Source organism: Crinia signifera, chromosome 3 (assembly GCF_055691185.1).
Source record: "Crinia signifera chromosome 3, ASM5569118v1, whole genome shotgun sequence".
In the NCBI taxonomy this organism is placed as follows: Eukaryota; Metazoa; Chordata; class Amphibia; order Anura; family Myobatrachidae; genus Crinia; species Crinia signifera.
Window position 1 is genome coordinate 317,549,138 of NC_139219.1, and position 22,325 is coordinate 317,571,462.

Below are 22,325 nucleotides of genomic sequence, written 5' to 3' on the forward strand. Positions count from 1 at the left end.
CAGCTAAAAAAAACATGAAAACTCCAACAACCATATCCCCATAAGTATACAGTCAGTAAAGTTGAATATTGAGTTGCTGTTATTCTCATTCATTAACCAGCCGAGAATGACAAGACATTGCAACACACAAAGGGGGTTATTCTGGTTCACTCGCAAAGGCAAATTCCTTCTCAAATGGACAAAACCATATGCACTGCAGGTGGGGTAGATGAGTTAGATTTGGGTGGTGTTTTACTTCTAAGTGAGATCTATATTGCAGTGTAAAAATAAAGCAGTCAGTATTTACCCTGTACAGAAACAACATAACACCCAAATCTAATTCTCTGTTTGACTAATAGATAATTATTTACATAGATGTATCCACTTTATGAGCTGCTGGGCTGATACAGTAGGATGATAAGTGTTATGTGGTAGCACAGTAGGTTATCAGTGTCCTGCACTGTGTACTGCGCAGCATGTGCGCTGAGCACATTGTGGGCGGAGCTATAAGACAGCAGCAACTGGAATGTTAATAGCCAACAACTATCAATAGCTGACGGACGTCATGTTGCAACGTCCACAATATCACAGTATTTAAAAGCAAATCATTCTCACTAGGAGTGGAGAGCAGAGACGACTGGGTTGATACACCTACTTCACTGTACAGGAGGACGCACAGTAAGAAACCAAATCTCAAGGCTTTTCTTTATAGAATGAACAGCTTTTCTATATTTAATATTAATTGCAAGCAACGCCAGTGCAAGGTTTATTGGCACTGTAGGCAGAACTAACAGATTGCAAATATTGGACGAGTTGTGGGGTGTGGGGATACTGCTATACAGGCTGAGTGGAGGTAATAACCTGCTTGGAACAGTAGCAGTACCAAATACTGTTATACCCCTTTCAGATGGACCCTAATTACTGGTTTCATGCCGGTCTATTGCCGGTTCGACTCAGAAATAGTTGCGATCTGAAAGGGGCGTACCGGGTCCAGCAACTGGTTAAAAAGTAGGGTTCTTGCCGGATTGCTGTGCTGTATAAATGGGTTAATCGGGTCCAGCAACCCGGTTCGTGTTCACACTGATAGAGGAGGCAGTGCGTGGAGCAGTGCCAGCTCCAAGCGCTGCCTCCTCCCCCACCCTCGATGACGCTCCACAGCTCCGCCACTACGTCCCAATCCCGCATGACGTCAGTGACCCAGCAATATTGCCGGGTCGCTGAAGGGGGCTGAAATGAGCAAAAAGGGTTGCTCAGGGACTGAACCATGACAAAGTCCCGTTGCGACCCTGCATTTTATGATGTGAAAGCGATATAACTGTCACCACTGCTACAGAAAAGTGTAGTGTAGCGGTTTTGAACTGCAGAGGGTTCATTTAGTTTTTCTCACTTTTGGTTCTTTCTTGTATGACAATGATGGGCAACAGGATGATACATTAGCACAATCTAACAATTAATATTAACAGTGTTTGTGACTGCAGGTACCTAAAATGTTATGTAACAGTAGTAAAACATGTTAGATGTTGAAATACAATTACATCTTATAAATATTGTGCTATTTTTGGGCCAAGTGCCATAGTGCACTATAATTTGTTGAATGTGACACATCTTACAAGTGCTCTTGGATCCAATACTCATTGGTAGAGGTATGAAGCAGTGATAAGGGAGGAGAAGTGAGCCATGGCAACCAATCAGCTGCTCTGTATCTTTTTATATTATGCAAATGGCAGATGTTACTTCAGTGCTGATTGGTTGCCATGGGTCACTTCTCCTCTGGCTTATAATGAAGCCCCACATAGAAGGGTTTGTAGTCATCATGTTTCCAGTGCAAATGGTGGCATTGAGAACATTTGGCCTTATTCCAGGGTTGCCGACTTTAAGATTCTCCTCTCCGGGAGAAGCCTGGAGAGGAGAGATTCAGCAGCCACTTAGGGGGCAGGGCTTGTGAGTGACACCATTAAGCCCCGCCCCCATGCTGTTAAAGCAGCTAATTCACAGATCTCCGTGGAGGGGGCGGGGCTAAAATGACGCGATTGTGCCGTTTTAGCTCAGCCCCCTCCTCTGAGACCCGAGGATTGCGGCATTTTAATGCCGCGATCCGGGGTCAGCGGGGGTCCCCCCTGAATCCGGGAGGGTTGCCCACCCTTCCGGGGGGCCGGGGGGGGGGGCCGGGAGGGGACCCGATTTTCGTGAGACTCCCGGAAATTTCGGGAGCCTCCCGGAAATTCCGGGAGGGTTGGCAACCCTGCCTTATTTTAGTTCACTCTTTCTGACAAAATCCTTCTTAGATGGACAAAACCATGTGCACTGCAGGGGGGCAGATGTAACATGTGCAGAGAGAATTAGATTTGGGTGAGTTATTTTGTTTCGGTGCAGGGTAAATACTGGCTGCTTTTTTTACACTGCAATATAGATCTCACTTTGAAGTAAAACCCCACCCAAATCGAACTCTCTCTGCACAAGTTACATCTGCCCCACCTGCAGTGCACATGGTTTTGTCCATCTAAGAAGGAGCTTGTCAGAAAGAGTGAACTAGAATAACCCCCTTTGACACTATAAAGTTGTCACAGATGATGTTGACATGGCTAAAATGTCCACAATATTAATGTCAACATTTTCCAAACTGTCAGCAATGAAAACACTGACAGAATATCAACATAGGAAATGTGAACATTGCGTCAACACTTTGATTATGTTTACTGATGACGTTTGGATTAGTGTTTCGGCGAGGGATAGAGTTAAACAAACAAGGCATTGTTGACATTCCAACAATGTCAAAATTAGAACAGTGTCCACATGCTTAATGTCAAAATGGGTCATGTCAACATTGGGAACATGTCCGAAGTTCTACACCTGCCATTTGTATTAAAGGGACGGTTCAGACCTGTTCCCACAGCTCCTAATTAGTCTCCCATCCCCGATGGAGGTGGTCTGCCCTAGCGTAATATTGCCTGATTGACACAAAAAAACGGTTGGTGCGCCTATAGAAATGCTCGGCAGGCGCGTCGCCTAGTGAGAAGGTCTGAATCGGGCCCTAAGTTCAATAACAATGCCTCTCTCAGAGCCATCCTTCATTTGCGATAAGTCAGACTCAGGGGCCCCTAATGGCCGAAACATTAGCAGCACAGTACTGAGATCATCGCCGACCCATGTTTGCGCTGTAGTTGGATAAATGTGTTCCTTATGACAGACCTCCGGCTTATCTTGTCTTCCCTCTCTAGGCTTTGCAGGAGGAATGATCTCCATGGACCCGATCACAGTTCTCCTGTCCGTGATAGTCATCCTATATTTGGCCAATGCCTTTAGCAATCGGAAAAAATACAACTACAAGAATTTCCCCCCTGGACCAACACCTCTACCCATCATTGGAAACATGCACTTGATCGACAGCGCGAGACCCCATAACACATTTATCGAGGTAATTATTTACTGTGACAAGGATCACAAACATGGGGACACAGGTGAAGCCTTTGATATTTATTTTAAATAGCAGGTCGCAGCATACCAGATTAATTCCATAGGCAAGCGTAGTTACATATGCTAATGGCCCAGGCCGAGCACCCCACGCCCCTCTTCACCCCCCACTCGCAAGGCCGGGGGCATGCACCTGGCAAACAGACTTTTCACCAAGGTCGAACACACCCAGTGTATACAGAACACCGGTCCCCCATACAAACTCACGGGCCAGTGAGTCAACGAGAATAAGGGCCAATGGGGCAGAGATATTAAGCTTTAACAAGAGATAAATGCAAGGGTGATAAGGAGAGATAAACGTCCAGCCAATCACCTGCCAACTGCCATGTTACAGCCTGTGTTTGAAAAAAAGTCAGTAAGGAGCTGATTGGCTGGACGTTTATCTCTCCTTATCACCCTGGCATTTATCTCTTGTTAAGGCTTAATACATCTGCCCCAATGTTCTTTGTAATGATCTGGTGCTTTTTGTTCGCTTCTGTCTTTACAGTTATCAAAGAAGTACGGCCCAGTATTCAGCGTCCAATTGGGATTAGAGAAGTATGTTATCCTGTGTGGCTATGATGCTATAAAAGACGCCCTAATCAATTACCCTGAGGAATTCTCGGAAAGACCTGATACACCCGTGTTCGAAAGAGTATCAAAGGGAAACGGTACGGTAACTATTGTCAATTGAATCACAGATCATAAAAACAAACACATAAAGAACTGTTAACGTACAGTACATGTATTAAACATATTAAGCATGGATCAAGTTAAATAAACACTTTTCAATAATTTATATGGGGCCGATTCAGACCTGACCGCTGCCCTGCGAATTTGCAGCGGCCAGAGAACAGGCAGATGCCGCCCAGTTATAGTGAAACCCCGCCTTGCAAGTTAATGTGCTCGCGGTGCGAATAGATTTGTACAGCCAGCGAAGACTTCGCAGCTGAGTGAATATGTCACAATCCATTCGTAAGACGCTCACCGTGGAATGGATTTTCCCACTGGTCGCCATAAGTTCGGAGTAGCCAGGGACTTACTAGGTGGCTGCGGAGAATACAGGCTTATCCGACCCGGAGCTGATGTTACACATCCTCCCCTACAACGCTCAGACCCGCCTGGGTTTTCCTAGGCACGTCTAGAGTTTTTTCCGACATGCCTGCGTTTTACTTAGCACACCCACTAAACGGGCTGTTAATCACCTTACGAATGGCCAGTGAAGGAACACAGGTATCACGCATGCATGTTGAGGCTCATATGCATGCTCAGTATATCGATAATCGCCCGCTGTGTCAATACGCTCAGCGTCAATCAGATCGGTCACTTAATCACATGGTCAGCGTCTTTTCCATTAAAATGTGTCTTATTTGCATCGCTATGTCAAGAGTGGGCAAGGGCCTTGGTACTGAGGAGGGTGTGGTTAAAACTTGGGGCGTGGCCACATACGCTCAAGCATTGGGGGGGGGGGGGGGTGGTGGTATTTGTATATTTGGACATTTCTCAGTCTTAGCAGCAGACCTGGGTCTGGGTTTTTGATACCAGATCCCCCCGACCCTTCACCGACCCCACTGATTGGAAGCTTAATTAATATTCTGCTGTGTAAGCAACAGCCCATAAAATGCTGTGCGATGACTTTATAGGGTTACAAACTTAAATTCCTGTCTGATCAGGGATTGAAAAGGCAGTGGATGGACAGACAGTCATAGTAGTAGTAGGCGGCAGGACACCATGCTGGTAAGACAAGCGAATGAGACTCCTTTCACACTGTCATCAATGTTCTGGGGTATTGCACATCAGTCGGATCTATTGTGTAGTGTGAAAGAACTCGGCTGAAATCACGAGCGACCTGACATTTCAACCTGGATATCCAACAGGGTTGAACACATGTTCAACCCGGCTTATGGTGCATGTGAACGGGTAAGCCGTGTCAATGTCATCTTGCACCTGTTAGGAAGAGCCGACGCTGGAGATGATCGAGGTTCATCAACGGCAGGGCCGGCAACAGAAATCTCGGGGCCCGATACTAAGCATGTCCGCCTCCCCCGTATTGTCAGAGACCGGGACAATACGGTAACCACTGGCATAGCGTCATGCCACGCCCCTGTTTTTCGGGCCAGACCAAGTAATGCAGAGGGGGGGGGGGGGTGTTATTAGTGTGGGGCAGTGTTAATGCAGCTACTTGTTTTGTTTTATTAATTACAGTGCGGCCAAGAGCGCACAGTTTTAAAAGCCCCATTTTATGTTCTTTTGATCACTGGTGCCCCTCCGACCCCCGGGGCCCGGGTTAAGAGTCCCCACTCCCCTTTGTCGCCGGGCCTGATCAGCGGTGACATCACCAACTCATGGTTTCGATTCCCCCTATGAGTTCCATTACCTCAGTGCTGTGAGGCAGTAATGCTAACCATTAGGGCTATTTCACACGCTCCGGCTCCTGCCGGGCGGCTAAATCCCGCACGGCGTAAAGCCGTGCCGCACACTGTAGTTAATAATGGACTCAATTGTGTCCATTCACACGGGACGGCCACGGCCTGACCGTCCGGTTGCAGCCGGATCCCACCACTGGAAGGGAGGGCTGCCGGGTTGTAAACTATGGTGTGCGGCACGGCTTCCTAGTCGTGCGGGATTTCGACGTCCGGCAGGAGCCGGAGCTTGTGAAATAGCCCTTACACCATCCGTGCTGCTCTAAACATTGTATCCATTTTCAGTGACTCCTCGGAGCAGTTGTTTAGAAAATCTATATGTACTCATTTGGTTGGCTATAAAGCAAGGTCGATATAAGAGTGCAGGAAAGGCCGGATTAAGCCTTCAGGTGGCCTGGGTCATTGGGCCCTCTCCCTCTTGTCAACTGCACAGGAGAATATTACGCTGTCAGAACACACGTAACGGCAGTATAAACTTACAGACCCTAATACAGAAGTGACAATAGTAGCATCAAAGCCTTGTATGTACATCATACATATGTATAATGTCACTGACTAGTTCACATAAACTAGGAGGCAAGTTCAAATGTAAGGACATGTTATCAAGCAAAGGTAGGAACATTGCGATAAGAGAACACATGTAAACTCCAAAGTTGTTGGGAGAGTACATGTAAACCTTATGGGCAAGCGTGCTAGGCAGGGCATCTGGCTTATCAAAGAGTCATACCCATAATATAAGTGGTCTATAACTGAAGGTGGTCAGAAAGAATAGAGGGAAATGACGTGGGAGAGTACGTATAAACTTGCTGGTGTTAGAATGTACAAGAGGCTGATAATCTTATGATATCAATATTGCGCTTGTTAGAAGGAGCTGTTTTAGACACAGACAGCAACAATATATCAGGGGTGTCCGGCCCTTAAACAGGGGTAATCAGAAAGAGAAAGGTGGCTTTGCTGCGCTCAAAAATAAATTTGATAAATATTTAATTGTAAAAATAAATATTTTTCTTATTAGACATAGTTTACAATATTTAAAAATAGCATGCAGATATATTATATGCAGAAATAACAATAAAATACAAAAAATAAAAATAAGAGAAGCATGTATTATAATTAATATAGTCAACCATAGCCTCTGATCCTAAATTGTCCAACAATAGATGGTGTTATGTCCCAGTTGCAAAAGGGTTTCTCCAAATAACTATTTGGGTAAGTGTGGGATACAGTACCTCAATGGTGCTGGCGAGGTGGCTTTCCTCCGGTGAGATGGTAGAATACTGTGTATGGTTGCCGCAGGCTGAATATACCCATCTCCCTTGTAACCTTCAAAAGCCTTCATTCTAATGACATCACTTCAGGACTGTTCTGTGTAACCTGGTGGGACTGCTATGCTATAGATAGTGACTATCCTTGTGTATCCTTTCTATTATCCCTATAGAGTGTAAGCTTGCAGCAGGGCCCTCCTACCTCTATGTTTGTTGTGATTACCAAGTTTGTTTTAACACTGTTGATTCCAATTGCAAAGCGCAACGGAATCTGCTGCGCTATATAAGACACTGTAACGGAATCTGCTGCGCTATATAAGACACTGTAACGGAATCTGCTGCGCTATATAAGACACTGTAACGGAATCTGCTGCGTTATATAAGACACTGTAACGGAATCTGCTGCGTTATATAAGACACTGTTACGGAATCTGCTGCGCTATATAAGACACTGTAACGGAATCTGCTGCGCTATATAAGACACTGTAACGGAATCTGCTGCGCTATATAAGACACTGTAACGGGATCTGTTGTGCTATATAAGACACTGTAACGGGATCTGCTGTGCTATATCAGACACTGTAACGGAATCTGCTGCGCTATATAAGACGCTGTAACGGAATCTGCTGCGTTATATAAGACACTGTAACGGAATCTGCTGCGTTATATAAGACACTGTAACGGAATCTGCTGCGCTATATAAGACACTGTAACGGAATCTGCTGCGCTATATAAGACACTGTAACAGGATCTGCTGCGCTATATAAGACACTGTAACGGAATCTGCTGCGCTATATAAGACACTGTAACGGAATCTGCTGCGCTATATAAGACACTGTAACAGAATCTGCTGCGTTATATAAGACACTGTAACGGAATCTGCTGCGCTATATAAGACACTGTAAAGGAATCTGCTGCGCTATATAAGACACTGTAACGGAATCTGCTGCGCTATATAAGACACTGTAACGGAATCTGCTGCGCTATATAAGACACTGTAACGGGATCTGCTGCGCTCCATAAGACACTGTAACGGAATCTGCTGCGCTATATAAGACGCTGTAACGGAATCTGCTGCGTTATATAAGACACTGTAACAGAATCTGCTGCGTTATATAAGACACTGTAACGGAATCTGCTGCGCTATATAAGACACTGTAACGGAATCTGCTGCGCTATATAAGACACTGTAACAGGATCTGCTGCGCTATATAAGACACTGTAACGGATTCTGCTGCGTTATATAAGACACTGTAACGGAATCTGCTGTGCTATATAAGATGCTGTAACGGAATCTGCTGCGCTATATAAGACACTGTAACAGAATCTGCTGCGCTATATAAGACGGTGTAACGGAATCTGCTGCGCTATATAAGACACTGTAACGGAATCTGCTGCGCTATATAAGACACTGTAACTGAATCTGCTGCATTATATAAGACACTGTAACGGAATCTGCTGCGCTATATAAGACACTGTAACGGAATCTTCTGCTCTATATAAGACACTGTAACGGAATCTGCTGCGCTATATAAGACACTGTAACGGAATCTGCTGCGCTATATAAGACACTGTAACTTAATCTGCTGCGCTATATAAGACACTGTAACGGAATCTTCTGCTCTATATAAGACACTGTAACGGAATCTGCTGCGCTATATAAGACACTGTAACGGAATCTGCTGCGCTATATAAGACACTGTAACGGAATCTGCTGCGCTATATAAGACACTGTATTGGAATCTGCTGCGCTATATAAGACGCTGTAACGGAATCTGCTGCGCTATATAAGACGCTGTAACGGAATCTGCTGCGCTATATAAGACGCTGTAACAGAATCTACTGCGCTATATAAGACACTGTAACGGAATCTGCTGCGCTATATAAGACACTGTAACGGAATCTGCTGCGCTATATAAGACGCTGTAACGGAATCTGCTGCGCTATATAAGACACTGTAACGGAATCTGCTGCGCTATATAAGACGCTGTAACGGAATCTGCTGCGCTATATAAGACACTGTAACGGAATCTGCTGCGCTATATAAGACACTGTAACGGAATCTGCTGTGCTATATAAGACGCTGTAACGGAATCTGCTGCGCTATATAAGACACTGTAACAGCATCTGTTGCTCTATATAAGACGCTGTAACGGAATCTGCTGCGTTATACAAGACACTGTAACGGAATCTGCTGCGCTATATAAGACACTGTAACGGGATCTGCTGCGCTATATAAGACACTGTAACGGAATCTGCTGCGCTATATAAGACGCTGTAACGGAATCTGCTGCGCTATATAAGACACTGTAACGGAATCTGCTGCGCTATATAAGACGCTGTAACGGAATCTGCTGCGCTATATAAGACACTGTAACGGAATCTGCTGCGCTATATAAGACACTGTAACGGAATCTGCAGCGCTATATAAGACTCTGTAACAGAATCTACTGCGCTATATAAGACACTGTAACGGAATCTGCTGCGCTATATAAGACGCTGTAACGGAATCTGCTGCGCTATATAAGACACTGTAACGGAATCTACTGCGCTATATAAGACACTGTAACGGAATCTGCTGCGCTATATAAGACACTAACGGAATCTGCTGCGCTATATAAGACACTAACGGAATCTGCTGCGCTATATAAGACGCTGTAACGGAATCTGCTGCGCTATATAAGACGCTGTAACGGAATCTGCTGCGCTATATAAGACACTGTAGCTAAATAAATAAATAAACTGTATACACAATGAGTATAACGCAATGGCTGTACTTACTCTATTAGTATCTATTACAGGTGTTATCTTTGCTCATGGCGAGAACTGGAAAGTGATGAGACGTTTTGCTCTCTCAACACTGCGAGATTACGGGATGGGGAAGAAGAGCATAGAGACCAAGATTAATGAGGAATGCGAATGTTTAATGCAGACGTTCAGATCCTACCAAGGTGAGTGTTCTCTCACAGCAACTGTCACAGGTAACACTGTAACCAGTGTGTATCATTTTATGTATGTAGATTAACTGAAGAAGCCAGTGGATAAAGGTGTACAGGGGTGGTACAGCTTGGGAAAAGGTATTTAGGTCAACATTGGGAAGGTCGACAATGAAAAGGTTGACATGGCCGACCTAATGACCCATACAGCTCATAGATGATGTATAGTACCACAGTCAAATATGTCAACCCCAAAGGTCAACATGCACACAAAAAAGTTGCACAAGGAAAAGGCAGACGACGGAATAGTTGACATAAAAAAGTGAACACGGATTTTCGCCAAAAATCATTCAAAATAATTATTTTCAGTGGCGTCTCGTACCTTATGGCAGGAGGGGGGGGGGGGGGGGGCTGTCGCTGGCTACGATGCAGGCAGACACCCCCCCCCCCCCTGCTGCCTCTGCCGCTCCTCCTGGTCCCTGCCACAGGTGCAGCCTGTAACCTGCGCCTGTACTATGATGACAGGTGCCAGGACTGGCGCATGCGCAGTACATACTGTACCTCTGTGCTGCGCATGCGGCCAGCTTCTATGGGCTGCTTCGGCAACAGCCCATAGAAGGGAAATCATGGTCCTGACACCTGTTTAATACAGATGACAAGTACCGGGACCGGCAGCCCATAGAGAGATGCCCTGGAGGAAGGGAACACCTCCCAATGGGACTGCTTTGGTGACTGGCAGGTCGGACTTCCAATAGGAAGTAACTGCCAGTCACAGTGAAGCCAGTGCAGTCTCAGAGACTGCATCAGGCTTCACTACATTGGTGGATTTTACCTGGGGGGGGGGGGGGGGGTTAGCTCAGGGTTGCCGACCCTCCCGGAATTTCCGTGAGTCTCCCGAAAATCGGGTACCCCCTCCCGGCCCCCGAAGGGTGGGCAACCCTCCCGGATTCAGGGGGGACCCCCGCTGACCCCCGGATTGCGGCATTAGAATGCCGCAATCCTCGGGTCTCAGAGGAGGGGGCGGAGCTAAAACGGCACAATAGCGTCATTTTAGCCCCGCCCCCTCCACGGAGATCAATGAATTCGCTGCTTTAACAACATGGGGGCGGGGCTTAGTGATGTCACTCGTAAGCCCCGCCCCCTGAGCGGCTGCTGAAACTCTCCTCTCCGGGCTTCTCCCGGAGAGGAGAATCTTAAAGTCGGCAACCCTGGGTTAGCTGCAGCTCATAGGTAAAAAATAAGCCCTGCAGCCATTGCAGTAAAAACCGCCGCTGGTTATTTTGCAGTTAATGCTGATGTACAGTAGGAGGTCTGTAAATCTGAATCTGTATAAGAACGAAAAGTCAAATGTATGTGGAGACTACTGAATTGCATCACTCATTGTAAGTAAACAAAGCGATCCGGTCAACTTCGAATGTGGAATGATTGTTGTTTCAATTTCCTTATCTCTCTATCAGGTGCTTTAGCCTTATCAAACTATGGACTTTGTGCTACCTTTTTTTTAGTTGTCTCTGTACATGTCTTTATTTCCTCACAGCCGTATTAGTTAATATTTATTGAAGATGGAAATGATGCAGTGGGTGACTGAAAAATGTTGTTAGGCAAAGGGTTATATAGGAGACAGTCAAAGGCTGCCAGAGGGTGACAGTGAGTGGCAGGTGGGTGACGGGGAGAGGCAGAGGGTGATGGCTAAAGAGGCAGAGGGTGACAGGAGAGATTGGGGAAAAACAGTGGGTAACAGGCAGAGGAAGTGGGTGCCGGGGAGAGGCAGAAAGTGACAGGGAGAGTAGCAACCAGTAACGTATTATCATTTGTTGATTATTTATTGCTTATTAAAGTAATAACAAACATTGGCTGATTACCGATGATGAAGTGCAGCATATTTACCATAGGTACAATGGTTGCTCTGTGTGCAATGGAATGGAGGCAATTGGCTTTATTTATGAAGAGGTGGCTTTTCTAAGCTGCTGCTGCTGCTTCCTGATATAGATATTTTAAAGTTGCAGTTACATTCAGTGTAAAGCCCACCAAAATGGCAACAGCTTCAAGAACCCACCGCTTGGCTAACATAGCCCAGTGTCAGGCTTGTGCAAATTAACTGGAGGCATCCCAAATGCACGGAGGCCAAATAAATGTTGTGCTCCCCCTGGAGATGCGGAGCACTTTAAACTGACCATGTCGACTATGTCGACATTTGGGTAAAAAAACTGTGAAAAACCCCTTGTCGACCTCTTGACTGTCGACCTTGCCCACATCGACCTAATGATTGTGTCTACCTAATGTCCTGTCGACCTAGACACATGTCGACCTTGACCCAAGTCAATCTTGCTGCCTGTCGACCTAGTGGTGTTGACCCAATGCTTCTCGACCTAGTTGGTGTAGACCTAACAAATAACACCCGTTCTCTTCTCCGCTTCTGCATCCATTGAGGTGTTCTCTTCCCCCTTCCTCATGTGTCCATTATCCTCCCACCTGTGTCCATTACTTTATTTATCTCTCATATGTTCTGCTCACTTACCTTCTTCTCTCTTCCCTGTTCCTCAGCCTCAGCTTATCCTTCACTCTTCCTTACCCGTGGGTCTTCTCTCTTCCCTGTTCCTCTGCCTCAGCTTATCCTTCACTCTTCCCTCCCCGTAGATCTTCTCTCTTCCATCAGTACAGTCTTAGCGCTCCAAATGCTATGATTGTCAGGAGGACACAGCGGCGCCTCTTCAGTCAACCACTGTGCCGATGGTGGCAGCAAAACCCCCGTAGAGTCCTACATCCCACAGCAACTGTGTGACGTCACCCAGCAAGCCAGGGCTGAGCCACACTATGCAGTGCACGGTGGGCTTTTCCAGGGAGGGCTTTGCAAAACCCTTTGAATCTATTTTGTGCCAGACCGGGAAGATGAAGAGGTTGGTTGTCCTGGGAAGGTGGGGGTGGAGGTTGGGAGTGGATATGAGTGGGTATGGCTTCAGAGAGCTGCTAATGGTGACATTTTTAGTCCGGCTCTGGGCTCCTCTTTTACTGCAGGAACCACGGAACTAGCCATGAGACAACGGAGGAGGTGCCCACCTCAGGGCTGGAGGTTTGCCCCTTGGAGGCATTGTGTAATGATATAGACTCTGTATGATCAAATGTGGGATTCAGTATTAAATCCCGGCGGTCGGGATCCCGGCGTTCAAAATCCCGACGCCGGAATCCCGACCGCCGAAATCCCGACAAGGGGGGGACGTGGATCGCCCCCCCCCCCCCCGCTACGCTCGGCACACTAATTTATTCTCCCTCTGAGGGTGTCGTGGACACCCATGGAGGGATAAAGTGTCGGGATTTTGAACGCCGGGATCCTGACCGCCGGGATTTACACTGCATCCCGATCAAATGTGTGGTGTATTGTATTTGTCACTCTGTTATTTTATTATCTTTCTTGACTAGTTAATTTAGATAAGTATATATTTCACAGTTGGATATAGAAGTGTTCACATTGTCATGACTAGGGATGCCAGGGCATTTTTTCAATCCTGGGATTCGGGATTGAAAAATGCTCAATCCCGGGATTCCCGGGATTGGCCTTCCTAATAAAATTTAAAAAAAAAACACGCAACAGATCCCAACTAATCCCCCCCCCCCCAATCCTCCCCATCCCCCCTGCCCTGCACTGTCACTTACACATCGTTGGTGACAGGCAGCAGGACCATCTCTGGTCTTCACAGTCGAGTGTCTGGGAGCGGCACAGCAACAGGGGCAGCAGCATGGCGACTGAATACAGCGTGTCCGTTGACCTCACGTCACGCTTCGCTGCTCTCTGTGCACAGCCGTACCCCTGGGGGGGGGGGGGGTCCGTTATGCAGCCGTGCAGCACATCTGAGCTATGTAATGTGCACATCTGGCTTTTAAAAAATAAATTCATTTTGCATTGCAGCAGTAATCCCGGAATCCCGGAATTAAGAGCTTCAGTCCTGGAATTCAAATCCCGCCTATTTTATGCCAAAATCCAGGGATCCCGCCGATCCTGATCCCCGGATTGGCCTCCCTAGTCATGACACATTGGGGGTTATTCAGAGTAGATTGCTGATGTGCAAATTCACAATCGTCTGGATTATCTAATGACTGCTCATGCACACGGATTGTAGCGCGCATGAGCGAAGCCAAAGAGCGGGAAAGAATAGCGTATGGATCTAATTGCAATCCCCTCTCAACTTGACCGGCCGGTTTCCAGGGGTGTCAGGTAAAACGCAGGCGTGCCCAGGTATTTCCAGGGACGGTCTGTGACATCAGCGCCGGTCTCGATCAGCCTGATTCTGTCGCACAGTTGTGGAAGGATCAGCGTTCCGCACAGACTGCACAGACTGGGAGGTCATTCATTACATGGATATGCAGAGAATAGTTAATAGCAAGGTTTTCACACCTCATTCGCACACAGGCGTTTTCTCTTTTTGTCTGGGCAGCGGCTATCTGCTAATTTGCAGATGAGCGATCTGTTCTGAATCAGGCCCATAATACATTAAATTGTCATACCTGATTATTGATTGTTTTCTCACTATATATATATATATATATATATATATATATATATATATATATATATATATATATATATCAAAAGGATGACCCCACGTGCGCCCGTAGAAAATTACAAGCCGCTACTCTATGACCCCCCCTGTTAGTGGGAGGCAGGTGTTTAGGAATAGAAGGAATAGAGGTATAGAGAGCGCTTTCAACCACCAAATGGAGATTCAAACAATATTTTGTCAAAATACAAAACAGTACAAATCTTTATAAAACCAGTGTGCTTTTTATTGAATGATTTTTTCAGAGTCACATCTGGAAATGGTATCCTTTTCGGAAATGCAAGTAACCCGACGCGTTTCGTCTTGAAAAAGACTTCATCAGGGGTTTAGTACATAATGATATTAAAACGCTTATACCAGCGTGTAATTCTTCAGATATGCGTAAACAGTATAAAACTCCCACGAAGGGGCTGACTTCAGAATCCGAAGCAATTTAGCAGCGTTTATACCAGCTTGTTTTGCTCCAATAATACATAGGTTGTGATGACCTCCCTCACAGGGGTAAAATTCAGATATCTAAAGGTTATTTCAAATGGGCATACTGACGTATGTTTTCTTTAGTGGTCTAGTGGCTGTGATAGCTTTCACTTCAAACAGATGATTACCCAGATTGTCTCTTTGTGGGGGCAAAATCCGCAATTTTTTATGGGTCTTAAAATGGTGGGCAGTGTTCAACTTAATGTACGTGGGACCATCCCATGATAAGGGGTTAACCACCTGTTAGACACAGTGTTTGGCCCGATCAGGCGATTAGGCTCCACAGAATCTACTCTTCCGATGGTAGATAAAACGCACGTAGAAGGCAGAACAGAAAATCCAGTTTCTGGTCTGAATGTGAAGTGCAATGACATGATCGGCAGACAGATCATTGCACTTCACATTCAGACCAGAAACTGGATTTTCTGTTCTGCCTTCTACGTGCGTTTTATCTACCATCGGAAGAGTAGATTCTGTGGAGCCTAATCGCCTGATCGGGCCAAACACTGTGTCTAACAGGTGGTTAACCCCTTATCATGGGATGGTCCCACGTACATTAAGTTGAACACTGCCCACCATTTTAAGACCCATAAAAAATTGCGGATTTTGCCCCCACAAAGAGACAATCTGGGTAATCATCTGTTTGAAGTGAAAGCTATCACAGCCACTAGACCACTAAAGAAAACATACGTCAGTATGCCCATTTGAAATAACCTTTAGATATCTGAATTTTACCCCTGTGAGGGAGGTCATCACAACCTATGTATTATTGGAGCAAAACAAGCTGGTATAAACGCTGCTAAATTGCTTCGGATTCTGAAGTCAGCCCCTTCGTGGGAGTTTTATACTGTTTACGCATATCTGAAGAATTACACGCTGGTATAAGCGTTTTAATATCATTATGTACTAAACCCCTGATGAAGTCTTTTTCAAGACGAAACGCGTCGGGTTACTTGCATTTCCGAAAAGGATACCATTTCCAGATGTGACTCTGAAAAAATCATTCAATAAAAAGCACACTGGTTTTATAAAGATTTGTACTGTTTTGTATTTTGACAAAATATTGTTTGAATCTCCATTTGGTGGTTGAAAGCGCTCTCTATACCTCTATTCCTTCTATATATATATATACTGTGTATCTCGTATAAATTGCTCATTTTGAATGTAAAAAAATCCATCTTTGTTTTATTATCAGGGAAACCCTTTAACCATCTGACCGTCATGAACGCTGCTGTCGCCAATATCATTGTGTCCATACTACTAGGCCATAGATTTGAATATAATGATCCAACCATACTGAGGCTCATGGGATTGATCAATGAAAACGTGAAGATTCTGCAGAGTCCTATGGTCAGGGTAAGACCCTCACACCGATTTATTGTATTTAATTACATTCATATTCCTTCAGTTTATAATATACTGGTATTTGGACCATTTGACACTTCACAATCTATTGCACACAGGTTCTCTACTATTCTACGCTTTATTCCACTTGTCTCCTCTATTCTTCTGGTCTCGCTAATTCTACCCCACCTCCTTCCACCTCCATTTTCCCCCTATTCCTCTTGTCTCGTCTTGCTCCTGCCTGCTTCCTACCTTATGCTGAGACTATTCTCCCATTCTGGCCTGCCCGCCCACTGCTATCCTGTCTGTAGTATCAACATTCACGGGTGGTGTTCTGGTTACCTAGAACCCTCCCTCCCCTGGCTGATCACAGCTGGAGTCCCGCCCCCTATTTGAAGATATATATAAAACTAGTAAAGGTCTGGTGTTCCGCTCTGTCCAATGCCGCCCCACCCACTGTTCTCTGTTCCATCTATACTGTATTGCCCCCCTCTCTGTCCACTGCAGGTATTCTAATCAGCCCCTCACTTTGGTCCCACCCTGTACCTCTTCGTCCCACTCTCATGCACTGTCCTGCTACACCCCCGCTCTGTCTCACTCCACCCCTGCACTGTAGCGCTACACCCCAGCCCTATCCCTCTTTCCTCCCCTTTCTCAATCCTCATCTGTATACTTAGTTTACCCATTCACTGCATGTCCACATACTTTAGATTATTGTACAGATGTTTAATTAACCATTTTTGTGTTTAGCTTTTCTTATTTACATTTTTGGAAAACTTCTTTTCTTTTTACACTTTAAAACTTACAGTTTATTTAATGGAATATTCTGTTTAACATGATCATTTTTTCTAGTTATACAATAGTTATCCCTCACTGATTGGCTGGCTTCCCGGGGGTCACAGAAAAATCTTTGAAAATAACAATGAAATGCAGGAATTTACAAAAGCCACATTTACAAAACAGAAGAAAGAGCTGGACGTAAATGATCAGAGGAATCTTATAGATTCATTCCTAGCAAAACAACAAGAGGTACAGTGTGCAATCATTCCATCTGCGATGGTGGTTTGGAACAATGTTTTATGTCCTTTAATGACACAAACCCCTATGCAAGGATAGAATCCAGTGCAATCGTCATGCAGGGAACTCAAGTGTGTTATTCTTACCTCCCATTTCAAAGTTGTTCATTTGCTATTTCCTCTGAAGATGAGATTTGTAATGTTTTTGCAAGATTCTGAACTTGAAAATCATAGACCATTTAGGGATCATATACAGGTGATTTTCTGCCTCTGCTCTGGTGATCTACCACCTCTTCTCTGTGATCCCCTGCCTCTTCTCTGGTGATCTACTGCCTCTGCTTTGGTGATCTACTGTCTCTGTTCTGGTAATCTACTGCCTCAGATCCAGTGATCTGCTCTGGTGATCTCCTGCTTCTGCTCCAATGATCTGCCACTGCTCGGGTGATCTACTGCTACTGCTCTGGTGATCTCCTGCCTCTGCCATGGTGACATCTACTCTAGTGATTTCCCACCTCTGCTCCGATGATCTCCTACCACTGTTCTTGTGATCTGCTTGGTGCAATCCTACCTCTGCACTGGTGATCTCCTGCCTTTACTCCAGTGATCTCCTGCCATGGCTCTAAGGATCTCCTGACACTGCTCCATTGATCTTCAGCCTCTGCTTCCGTAATCTCCTGCCTCCATTCTGGTGAACAACCACCAGCCAGATCCCTCTCAGGAACCCCCCCTGTGGCGTGTGGAACACCATGCGCATGCACGTGCTCCAAAGGACTCCTGGTGAGGAGTGCTGTCCTTTGAGACTCTACATACGTTTCTAGGTACAAATGGGTGTTATTAACCCCAATATACACATGACAAGTGGCGTTATGTATCGCAGATGCATTACATAGAACATCCTGCCTTGTTGCGCAAATATTAGTCAAAAGCTATTTTTTTTATTCCTGGACTTTATTAATCTCAAAACATTTCTCTATTTATATTATGAAGGGAAAGCCAGAATCTACTTTATATTACCACAACGACAACCTGATCACACTGGTCAACAATCTGTTTGGTGCTGGAATGGAGACAACCTCAACGACTCTGAGATGGGGCCTTCTGCTCATGATGAAATACCCTGAAGTCCAAAGTAAGAAATGAGTATGAAAATAATAGTAATGTTATATTGGATGTAAAGCTAGCTGTGCCATAAACTCTGATGGATTACTGTCCTATGATGTCATAGTTCTTATCTATAATACACTGCTCAAAAAAATAAAGGGAACACTTAAACAACAAAATGTAACTCCAAGCCAATCACACTTCTGTGGAAGCAAACTGTCCACTTAGGAAGCAACACTGATTGACAATCAATTTTGCATGCTGTTGTGCAAATGGAATAGACAACAGATGGAAATTATAGGCAATTGGCAAGACACCCCCAATAAAGGAGTTGTTCTGCAGGTAGTGACCACAGACCACTTCTCAGCTCCTATGCTTTCTGGCTGATGTTTTGGTCACTTTTGAAAGCTGGCGATGCTTTCACTCTAGTGGTAGCATGAGACAGAGTCTACAACCCGCACAAGTGGCTCAGTTAGTGCAGCTCATCAAGGATGGCACATCAATCCAAGCTGTGGCAAGAAGGTTTGCTGTGTCTGTCAGCGTAGTGTTCAGAGCATGAAGGCACTACCAGGAGACAGGCCAGTACATCAGGAGACATGGAGGAGGCCGTAGGAGGGCAACAACCCAGCAGCAGGACCGCTACCTCCGCCTTTGTGCAAGGAGGTACAGGAGGAGCACTGCCAGAGCCCTGCAAAATGACCTTCAGCAGGCTACAAGTGCATGTGTCTACTCAAACGATCAGAAACAGACTCCATGAGGGTGGTATGAGGGCCTGACATTCACAGGTGGGGGTTGTGCTTACAGCCCAACACTGTGCAGGATGTTTGGTATTTGCCAGAGAACACCAAGATTGGCAAATTCGCCACTGGCACCCTGTGCTCTTCACAGATGAAAGCAGGTTCACACTGAGCACATGGCAGACGTGACAGAGTCTGGAGAAGCCAAGGAGAACGTTCTGCTGCCTGCAACATCCTTCAGTATGACCGGTTTGGCAGTGGGTCATTAATGATGTGGGGTGGCATTTCATTGGGGGGCCGCACAGCCCTCCATGTGCTTGCCAGGTGTAGCCTGACTGTCATTAGGTACCGAGATGAGATAATCGGACCCCTTGTGAGACCATATGCTGGTGCGGTTGATCATGGATTCCTCCAAATGCAAGACAATGCTAGACCTCATGTGGCTGGAGTGTGTCAGCAGTTCCTGCAATACGAAGGCATTGATGCTATGGACTGGCCCACCCATTCCCCAGACCTGAATCCAATTGAGCACATCTGGGACATTATGTCTCGCTCCATCCACCAACACCACATTGCACCACAGACTGTCCAGGAGTTGGCAGATGCTTTCGTCCAGGTCTGGGAGGAGATCCCTCAGTAGACCATCCTCCACCTCATCAGGAGCATGCCCAGGCATTGTAGGGAGGTTATACAGGCACATGGAGGCTACACACTCTACTGAGCCTCATTTTGAGTTGTTTTAAGGACATTACATCAAAGTTGGATCAGCCAGTAGTGTGTTTTTCCACTTTCATTTTGAGTGTGACTCCAAATCCAGACCTCCATGGGTACATCAATTTGATTTCCATTGATAATTTGTGTGTGATTTTGTTGTCAGCACATTTAACTATGTAAAGAACAAAGTATTTAATAAGAATATTTCATTCATTCAGATCTAGGATGTATTATGTTAGTGTTCCCTTTATTTTTTTGAGCAGTGTATATGTGTCTAGTGTCCGTGTGTCTCCGAAACACTGCCATCTTTTAGCAGCAAGTGAAACTTCATCTACTATCTTTCATATCTCTTTTACCTGGCAGAAAAAGTGCAAAATGAAATAGAGAAAGTGATTGGATCTGCTCAGCCTCAATTAGAGCACAGGAAGCAAATGCCATACACCGATGCTGTCATTCATGAAATTCAGCGCTTTGGTGATATCGTCCCGAGCAACGTTCCACATGCAACTATTCAAGATGTTACTTTCAGAGGATATCTCATTCCAAAGGTGATTTGAGCTTCCTAAAGTACTTGTTTCATCTTTAAGGTCCCCATACACTAGAAAGACATGATCCGATTTGACCCAATTCGACAGATCGGGCCGATAGAACAGACCAAATCTCATGTGTTTGACATCCCGTCCTACCTGTTGCGTGGTCCCATGCACATCAGACCGGAGTCGGAGGTCTGAGGGGCTGCAAATAAAATAGATCTGTGTGCAGCCCGGAGCCAGGCGGGGGGATGCTGGGAGCCTGCGGGGGGATGCAGAGAGGCGGGCAGGGGGAGCCGGGTGATGGGCAATTTAAAAAAAAAAAAAACATACAAATTAATAGGCAGCCACTGATTGGCTGTAAGCTCTCTCAGCCAATTAGCGGCCGCCAAAATAGGAAGCCAGTGCTACTCGGCTCCTGGCTGCCCCTGCCCTGCTCTCCGCGAACCACTCCACCTGGTTCCCGGGTCCCTCTGTCTGCAGCTCCCCAAGATTTATTACATACAATTACAAAACTTGGCACATCAATCGTATTTGTGCCCTCCCGGGGAGCTGTCGGGAAAGTCAGGTCCAATTTGTCCTTCGAAGCAGCTCTGAAAATTATTTTCTCGCTATTATTATTATTATTATTATTATTATTATTATTATCCTCATTATCATTTATTTAGTTACCATATAAAAGTACAGTAGATGTATGCTATATGTGGATTGCATCATTGCTATCCACTTGTGATATACTGTAGGAAATATTGTTGCACAGGAAATGCTGTTGCAACCATTGTTTGCCGTGCTCATAGGCGAATCTAGGGGGTGGTCCGGGGGTACACAGGACCACCCATTAGCCCATTTTGTAGCTGAGGGATGGGGCTTTCCATCATGATGTGTGGCACAATGTGTAATGGGCATTATGGTGTGTGGCCTTATGTGTAATTGGCATTATGGCATGTGGCTTTATGTGTAATGGGTATTACGGAGTTTGCCAAAATGTGTAATGGGCATTACTGTGTATGGTCTAAAGTGTAATACCACACCCCTTTTTGTGATACCACGCCTCCTTCCCATGAGGCCACGCCCCCTTTTGCCACGTGGCTATACCGCGCAAAGGTCCCCCTGCTATTGTGTCTAGGTCTGGGACCACCCATTACCATAATTCTAGATTCGCCTATGGCTGTGCTATACAAGAAACTTTAAATAAATAAATAAATGAATAAATAAAGTGTTTAGTATGACATACAAGTAGTAAAGAAACACTTATGCAGTTCTCCAGAGTACTGAGTTGAATTGCACACTGAGCACTTTACAACCTATCTGTCTCTTTATATGATGGCCATAAATGCTGTGTGCATATACTGTATGCAGGGATAGGGTACCTTCATGACTCTGGATATTGTGACAGTTAGTGAACTCTCCCTGTGCACCTTCTTGCTATTCTGGAATATGTGACCTGCTGGGTGGTCTGAAAACTGTGACAGTTATTTGCAGCCACCCACTAATCAGGTATTTTTCTAAATTCATCTTCTAAAAGGATAACATAGTAATATAGTAATTAAGGCTGAAAAAAGACATTAGTCCATCGAGTTCAACCTATCTAACTTGTAACTACTGACTTGAATAAGTCATATCTATAGGATTCCCTTAGTGGCCAAAAATGCATCCAGTTTTGATTTAAATTCATGAGCAGCTGTAACCACCCCACCGGCAATGAGTTCCAGAATTTTACTGCTCTAATGGTGAAGAATCCTCTTCTTACTGTAATTCAGTACGGAATTTCTTTTCCTCGAGCCTCAGTACATGCCCGTG

General features: G+C 45.4%; 1 protein-coding gene across 1 annotated transcript in view; it reads left to right on the forward strand.

Moving 5' to 3' along the window:
- Positions 1-500: 500 nt before the first annotated feature.
- LOC146064822 (cytochrome P450 2C5-like) overlaps positions 501-22,325 on the forward strand; it is a 28,629-nt gene continuing 6,804 nt past the window's right edge. The window contains exons 1-8 of the mRNA XM_083178724.1: positions 501-657; positions 3,198-3,394; positions 3,938-4,100; positions 9,919-10,068; positions 16,279-16,439; positions 17,280-17,456; positions 18,431-18,572; positions 20,359-20,543. Of these exons, the coding sequence (XP_083034850.1) occupies positions 3,212-3,394; positions 3,938-4,100; positions 9,919-10,068; positions 16,279-16,439; positions 17,280-17,456; positions 18,431-18,572; positions 20,359-20,543 (1,161 nt within the window). The 5' untranslated portion in view covers positions 501-657; positions 3,198-3,211. The remainder of the gene's footprint in view (positions 658-3,197; positions 3,395-3,937; positions 4,101-9,918; positions 10,069-16,278; positions 16,440-17,279; positions 17,457-18,430; positions 18,573-20,358; positions 20,544-22,325) is intronic.